Here is a 7,951-nt window from a genome sequence, read left to right on the forward strand (position 1 = left end):
AGTTGGGGGGGTTTTGGGGGGGGTTGGGGGCGGGAAAAGGCGAAATTTGGATTTAAAATTGAAAATGGAGCGGAAAAAAGGGTCTAAGGAGCTCTGGGGAGTTCGGAAAAGTCCCAAACGAGAAAACCCACCTTGCAGATGAGCATCTTGGCGATGGTGTCCTCCATCGCGCTCAGCCGCGGCTTCGCCTCCGCCATTTTCGAACTTCTTTCTTTCCAATTTCTTTTTTTCCCAAACCACAAAAGAGAGGTTTAAACCCTCGACAACAAACCACTGCCCCCACGCAGCAGCCCCCGCAGCAGCAGCAGCAGCAGCAGCCGCAGCCACAGCAGCAGCAGCAGCAGCAGCAGCAGCTGCAGCTGCAGCTGCAGCAGCAGCAGCAGCAGCGGGAGCGGTCGGAAGGGCTCTTCGCTTTAGAGGGTTTGTTTTGTTTTTAATTTAAATTAAATCAAATCCTTCTTCGAAATAAATCCAAAGTCCGGCCTAATCGCCAAACCGCGCAGCAGCAGCAGCAGCAGCAGCAGCAGCAGCAGCAGCAGCAGCAGCAGCAGCAGCAGCAGCAGCAGAACAGCAGCAGCAGCGTATTTTCGAGCTTTTGCGTAACCGTATCTCTAGCTTGTAGCCCATTTGAAATCGGAACGCGCGGCCGCGCACCCCAAACCCCAAACCCTAAACCCTAAACCCTAAACCCTAGAATGCACGGACACCCCAGCTGCATGCAGCCGCTTTGGGGCTTTGCTGCTGCTGCTGCTCCGGGCAGCAGCAGCAGCAGCAGCAGCAGCAGCAGCACTAAAGAGAAAAAGAAAGTTAATTGAACTTAACTCCAATTAGCGTTTCTTTCTGACTCAGGGATCTTCTGGTGTACGTACACCTCACAGCAGCAGCAGCAGCAGCAGGGGCCCTTTCTTTCTCTTTTCCGGCCGCAGCCAGCCTAAACCCTAAACCCTAAACCCTAAACCCTAAACCCTAAACCCTCAACTCTGAGAGGTCTCCGCGCTGCTGCGCAGCGGCGCCGGGGTGGGCCTGTGCCCCAGCGCTGAGCCCCAAACCCTAAACCCTAAACCCTAAACCCTAAACCCTCGAAGATGAAGAGGAGCCGCAGGCGTACAGACACCCCGTTCGGGGAGGGACAGTCTCCTTTCGATGCCGAGTCTCTTTACAGAGACGCCAGCGACAAAAAGGTATAAACCCTAAACCCTAAACCCTAAACCCTAAACCCTAGTTTCAAGGTCTCGAGATTTCCGCGAAACCCTAATTTAGGGTTTGGGGTCTGTGTGCGGCTGCTGCCTCTGGGGCCCTCTCACCGCAATTTTGTCCCTTCTTTTCCTTTTTTTCCCTTTTTCTTTTTGTTTCTTTTAACACTCTTTATTTTATTTATTTTATTTTATTTTATTTATTTTATTTTATTTATTTTATTTATTTTATTTATTTTATTTATTTTATTTTATTTATTTAATTATTTATTTTAATTTCCTGAAAGTTCTTTTAAATCCCTTCAAACCCTTTCCCCTTAAACCCTTTCAACGCTCCTAAACCCTCCGACCAATTTAATAAATTTAAACACCAATCAAACCAATTTAATTAATTTAACTAATTTAATTAAATTAAATTAAATTAATTAAATTAATTTAATTAAATTAAATTAAATTAAATTAATTAATTTAATTAATTAATTAATTAATTATTTGCAGGCCCTGGAGAGTTTAAATGAGTTTCAAAGAGAAGCCGAGTTGGCCCGCCGCTACGAAGAGTTTGCGCGGCAGCGGCAAAGAGAAGAACTTTTGAAGAATGAAAGGGACAGAAGAGACGGTAAACAACTGTCTCCTTTTCCCTTTTTGCGCCACTTCGAAACCCTTTTTCGGGGTTTTCTAAACCCCTTTTCAGGGTTTTCCAAGCCCTTTTAACGTCCCTTTAAATGAACCCTTTGGGGGCTTTTTAAACCCCTTTTCAGAGCAAACCCTTTCCGAGCACTTTTAAACCCTTTTTAAGGGTTTTTTAAACCCTCTTTTAAACCCCTTTTGGGGGTGCTTTTATCCCCCTTTTAGTGCCGTTTTAAACCCTTTTTAGAGCACTTTTAAACACTTCTTAAGGCTGCTTTTTAAAGCCCTTTTGTCTCCTTTTTAGGGTTTTTTGTTCCCTTCTAAACCCTTTTTGGGGCCCCTTTTGTCCCCTTTTTGGGTCCTTTTTTTGTACCCTTTTGTCCCCTTTTTGTCCCCTTTTTGGGGCCCCTTTTGTCTCTTTCTGGGGCCTCCTTTCAGGTTTTTCTTCTGTCTCCTTTTGTCTCCTTTTATCTTTTTTAATCTTTTTCTTTTCCTTTTTTGTTTCATTTTTTGTCTCCTTATTTGTCTCCTTTTGTCCCCTTATTTGTCTCCTTTTGTCCCCTTCTGTCTCCTTTTTTCTTTCCGTCTCCCCCACAGCATCTCGTGGATTTAGGGTTTAGGGTTTAGGGTTCAAGTTCTAGGGTTTAGGGTTTAGGGTTTAGGGTTTAGGGTTTGGGTGTTTCAGGCCGGCTGGAGGCTCTCTCTGACATCCGGGCGCGGCGGGCGCGGATGAAGCAGCTGCAGAGCAAGGCCTCGGACACCAGCTGTAAACCCTAAACCCTAAACCCTAAACCCTAAACCCTAAACCCTAAACCGTGAAGGCGAGCTGTTGTTGCAGACGCGTCGCGAGTGCAGGCCTCTCTTTGAGGGTTTAGGGTCTGCCATGAGCAGTGGGCCTTCAAGGTGCAGGAAGAGCTAGGGTTTAGGGTTTAGGGTTTAGGGTTTAGGGTTTAGGGTTTAGGGTTTAGGGTTTGTGCAGCGAACGCGTCGAGCGAAGAGGGGGAAATTGTGTGCCGGGAGAACAGCGAAATGGAACTGAGTGCTGACGAGGGGGGGTCCCCTGCTGCTGAGCCAGCAGCAGCAGCAGCAGCAGCAGCAGCAGCAGCAGCAGCAGCAGCAGCAGCAGCAAAGCCCGCGGGCAGCCAGGCGGAGAGCCGGGCGGTCTCCAAGAAAAGGCCCACCGTAAGCCGCGACAGTCTTAGCGCCCCGAGCCAAGGGTTTAGGGTTTGGGGTCTAGGGTTTAGGGTTTAGGGTTTAGGGTTTAGCGCTTAGGGCTCAGGGTTTAGGGTTAGGAACTAGCGCGCCAGCCGCGCCCCAAACCGCAAACCCCAAACCCTAAACCCTAAACCCTAAACCCTCGCCCGCAGGCCCGCGCGGAGGAGGGCGAGGGGACTTTATTTGCTGAAGAGCGTTTGGACTTCGAGGACTTTTCTCGATCTTCTTCTCGCCGTCTCTTTTCCAAACTGTCTCTGTCTCTTCTCAACCGCGCCAAACTGTCTCTTTCGCGTCTCCTTTTGATTCTCGAGCACCCCATGAAACAGAATTACCTTTTGGGTTCCATAGTCAAAGTGGCGCCTCCGGGGGGGGCCCCCCGGGCGCGCCGCCCGCGGGCTTTCCGGGGGGCCCCCGCGGGGGCCCTGGGGCCGGGGGGCCCCTCGGCGTGCCCGCAGGCTTGGGGGGGCCCCTCGCGGGGGCCCCCGGCCCGGGGGGCCCCCCGGGGGGCCCCGGGGGGGCCCCCCCGCCCCGCGGGGAAGCTGTGGTTTGCCAAGTTGTGGGGCTGAAGAAGTGTGGGGTGTACAGTGTACGTGTGGGGGGGACAGTGCGGGGGTGTACGTACACCCTGGTGCTGCGAGCGACGCCGCGAGCGAGCGCCAAGTATGACCGTGAGTTCCCTCGAGGGTTTAGGGTTTAGGGTTTAGGGTTTAGGGTTTGGGGTTTGGGGTTTAGGGTTTGGGGTTTGGGCTGTGCGGGCTTGGATTTGGTTGTCTGGGGCGTAATATGAGGGCTGCGGACTTGGTGCTTTCTGCTTCGTGTTTCGCGATTCGCGTCGCGGGTTTGGGGCCTAGGGTTTAGGGTTTAGGGTTTAGGGTTTAGGGTTTAGGGTTTAGGGTTTGCGGGCAGGGGAGTTTCGAGTCAGCGAGCTGCTGGAGGGCCCCGTGACGGAAAAGGAATTAAACAGTTGGGTCAAAAAGCTGCAGCAGTTCGACACTGTCGAAGACGTCGCCAAACAACTCCGCCAAAAGGCCCAGCAGCTCGAGAAGGTACTTACCTGCAGCTAGCTAGCTAGCTAGCTAGCTAGCTAGCTAGCTAGCTAGCTAGCTAGCTGGCTAGCTGGGTAGCTTGCTGGGTAGCTAGCCGGGCAGCTAGCTGGGTAGGTAGCTTCGTAGGTATCTTGCTGGCTGACTAGCGACGTAGCAACCTAGACACACGGCTAGCTAGCTAGCTAGCTAGCTAGCTAGCTAGCTAGCTAGCTAGCTAGCTAGCTAGCTAGCTAGCTAGCCAGCTAGCCAGCTAGCTAGTCAGCTAGCTAGCCAGCTAGCTAGCTAGCCAGCTTGCCTTGCAGGTAGCGCCCGAGCTAGCGACGCAGCCAGCCAGCCAAGGAGCTAGCCAGCAGCTAGCCCGCCCGCCAGCCAGCTAGCTAGCTAGCTAGCTAGCTAGCTAGCTAGCTAGCCAGCTAGCTAGCTAGCTAGCTGCGTGTGTGGGCAGTTCACGTTTACGGACGAAGACGTGGAGGAGATTCTGGAGGCGCGTCAGCAGCGGGGCGAGGTGTCTGTACACCGGAGAGGCGCGCTGCTGAAGGAAGTGGCGGCGCTGAAGCATCAAATAAATTCCATTTTGGAAAGTTTGGGATCTTTTCGAACTTGCAGCAGCAGGAGACAGGAGTTGAAGGAGACTCTGAGTTTGCTGCTGCAGCAAAAGGAGACAGCGGAGGCTGCGCTGCTGCGCGAGCGCGTCAGCAGGCCCGCTGTCTCCTTCCCCGCTGCTGCAGCGCGGGAAGCAGACAGGGCCAGGGCCAACAGACTTGCTGCTGCAGCACACAAACCTGCTGCTGCTGCTGCTGCTGCTGCTGCTGCTCCCCTCCACCGACCGCCGGACCTCCCGGGTCCGCTGCTGCGAAGCGAAGCCGCTGCTGCTGCTGCTGCTGCTGCTGCTGCTGCTGCTGCTGCCCGAGAGGCAGCAGCAGCACCAAGCCTGCGCCCCTCACTGTAGCCACTGCAGCAACAGCAGCAGCAGCAGCAGCAGCAGCAGCAGCAGGTCTTTTGTGTGTTTTGTGCTTCAGCTGCTGCTGCTGGCGGCTCTGCTGCTGCCTTTTTAGCTGCTGCTCTTGGCTCGACGCAGCAGCAGCAGCAGGCCCTCGTGACTCCTTACCTCGAGGTGCCCCACACCGTCTCCTTTTGTCTCCTTTTGTCTCCTTTTATTTATTTTGTCTCTTTTTGTTTATTTTTGTCTCTTTTTGTTTATTTTTGTCTCTTTTTGTTTGTTTTTATTTCTCTTTTGTTTATTTTGTGTCTCCTTTTGTTTGCTTTTGTCTCTTTTTGTTTATTTTGTGTCTCCTTTTGCCCCTTTTACTTCTCGGCCCCTTTCTTGTTTTTGTCTCCCTTTGTCTCTTTTAAAAATAAGTCCTTTCAGTTGTGGCCCTGCGGCTCTGTCCCCCTCCGCCCTGGGAGTGTGGGGTGTGGGGTGTACGTACACCTGCGGGGTGTACGTACACCTGCGGGGTGTACGTACACCTGCGGGGTGTACGTACAGCTGTGGGGTGTGGGGTGTACGTACAGCTGCGGGGGCGGGGCGCGGAGCTGGCTGCGCGCATGCAAGTGTCTCCTTTTGCTGCTGTCTCCGCGCCCTTGTTGATTCCGGACACAAGTCCCGTGCAGCTGCCTGCGGATTGTCTCTGCATATCTCTCGAGGAGTACAAGAGACAAGTGGCCCAGCTAGCCAGCATGCAGCTAGCTGGCTAGCCAGCAGCTAGTCGCTGGCTAGCCAAACAGCTAGCTGGCTAGCCAGCAGCTAGTCGCTGGCCAGCCAGACAGCTAGCTGGCCAGCCCAGCAGCGAGCTAGCTGCCCAATAGCTAGCTAGCCAGCTAGCCAACTTGCTAGCTAGCTAGCTAGCTAGCTAGCTAGTTAGCTGGCTGACTGGATAGCTAGCTAGTCGACTAGCTAGCTAGCTAGCTGGCCAGCTAGCTAGCTAGCTAGCTCGCTGGCTAGTGGCGCAGAAAGGAGACAGAAAAGAAACAAAAGGGGACAGTTCCCGAGCCAAGTGTCTCCTTGCTAGTCTCGGCTAGCTGTTTATTTATTTTCTTTTTTTGTAAAGAGACACTTTCCTTTTTAATCTTTTTTCTTTTGGTCTTTGCATCTTCGCGTCTTTATTTCTTCAGATTTGTATCTTTTACTTCTTTTAATTCACTTTAGTTTTTAAAATCTTTTTTGTTTAGAGTGTTGCAAATTACTTTTTGTGCAAAAGTGAATAATAATTTAACTTAATTTTATATTTTTCTTTTAAATGGTTTAAAATGGACTTTTTGCATTTTATATTTGCATTAAACGCGCTTTTGTGAATTCCGCGAAAAGTCGGAAAAAACAAATACGTAGTTGGGGTGTATGTACAGGTGCGGGCCTTTCTGCGCCTTTCAGGTGTATGTACACCGAGCTCTTTCAGTTTTGTTTATTATAAAAAGATTAAAAGTTTGTTTAATGCGCATTTTAAAATATAAACTTTTAAATATATAAATTATATATATCTAGATTTACTTATATGTCCAAAGACTTTTTTTATGTAGGACATGCATGCATATGTGTTTAAACTTATCAAACATATGCATATATATATATAAATATATTAGTATAAATCCTAGTAAATGAGTTTTATCATTAGTTTATTATTTATATATATATATAAACTTATATAACATATATATATAGAATAAATCTTATTTAGTGGAGTTTACCATTTGTCACTTGTTTTAAAGAGAATAATAAACAAATAATTATTCTTTATTTCCCATTCTTTTGCGTAGAGCGCATGCACGCGGTGTCTGTACACCAGGCAGCTGGCGCCGCCGCTTTTCAAGAGAAGTATTTGAAGTTGTGCATGCGTTTTTGCATGCATTAGTAATCCCCAAAAGGCCCACAAGTGGGGAATTATATTTGAGAAAAGTTTCTGGCTAGCTGGAGCTAGCCAAGCATGGCTGTAGCTAGCTAGAGATGACTTTAGCTAGCTGCAGCTAGCTAGAAGCAGCTATGGCTAGCTGCAGCTAGCTACGGGTGGCTGTGGCCGGCTGCAGCTAGCTAGAGATAGCTGTGGCTAGCTGCAGCTAGCTAAGAGTGGCCGTGGCTAGCTGCAGGTAGCTGGAGATGGCTCTGGCTACGTGCAGCTAGCTGCATCTAGCTAAGAGTGGCTGTGGCTAGCTGCGGCTAGCTAGGGATGACAGTGGCTAGCTGCAGACCTGGGTGTCTGTGGCTCTGTCCCCATTTCTTTCGTATCTTCTGTCTCTGCTGCTGCTGCTGCTGCTGCTGCTGCTGCTGCTGCTGCTGCTGCTGCTGCTGCTGCTGCTGCTGCTCATTCTCTGTCTCTTTTGTCTCCTTTGCCCGTCTGCCTCCGGCGAAGCTGAGCACTAGACACCAAACCCTAAACCCTAAACCCTAAACCCTAAGCCCTGAAGCGTAGAGAAGGCGCAGAGGGCCGGGCGAGCGGCCACTTGCGAATAAAAGAAGAAACAAGGAAATAAATAATTAAATAAACAAAAAATAAATAAATAAAATGCATTTTAAATGGCCAAGTCGAGGGCAAAGGAGGCAGACGCGCAGCAGGCCGAGGTGTCTGTCCACCTCGAGCCCGTGAGCGAGCGGGCGAAGAGCGGCGCCGTTTTTGCGCATTTTGGCGGCAAAAAAGCCGAAATAAACAAAAAAAAGAAATAAATAATTAAATAATTTAATTATTTTGACATTTTAAACCCCTAAAGTCCCCAAAAGACCCTTTTTTAGCCCCAGGGGGCCAGAGGTCACCGAGTGTCCGCCGGCTGACCAGCGGGCTGGCGAGCTGTCTGTACACCCCAAGACGCGAGGGAAACCGGACTCTTTTCGCTCCGTCTTTAATTATTTAAAATAAAAAAACAAATTTAATTTACAAAAGC

The 7,951-nt window shown here is 50.1% G+C and overlaps 1 protein-coding gene across 1 annotated transcript; it reads left to right on the forward strand.

Annotated features, from left to right (window-relative positions):
* Positions 1-1,085: 1,085 nt before the first annotated feature.
* ENH_00012200 (hypothetical protein, conserved) lies at positions 1,086-3,006 on the forward strand (the record flags this gene model as incomplete). The annotated part of the gene is made up of 4 exons (XM_013578976.1): positions 1,086-1,181; positions 1,692-1,809; positions 2,506-2,586; positions 2,861-3,006. 4 exons carry the CDS (start codon positions 1,086-1,088, stop codon positions 3,004-3,006), a joined length of 441 nt encoding a protein of 146 aa, XP_013434430.1.
* Between the last annotated feature and the right edge of the window lie 4,945 nt (positions 3,007-7,951).

The sequence above is a fragment of the Eimeria necatrix genome, genomic scaffold, assembly GCF_000499385.1.
Source record: "Eimeria necatrix Houghton genomic scaffold, Enh_scaff1382, whole genome shotgun sequence".
In the NCBI taxonomy this organism is placed as follows: domain Eukaryota; phylum Apicomplexa; class Conoidasida; order Eucoccidiorida; family Eimeriidae; genus Eimeria; species Eimeria necatrix.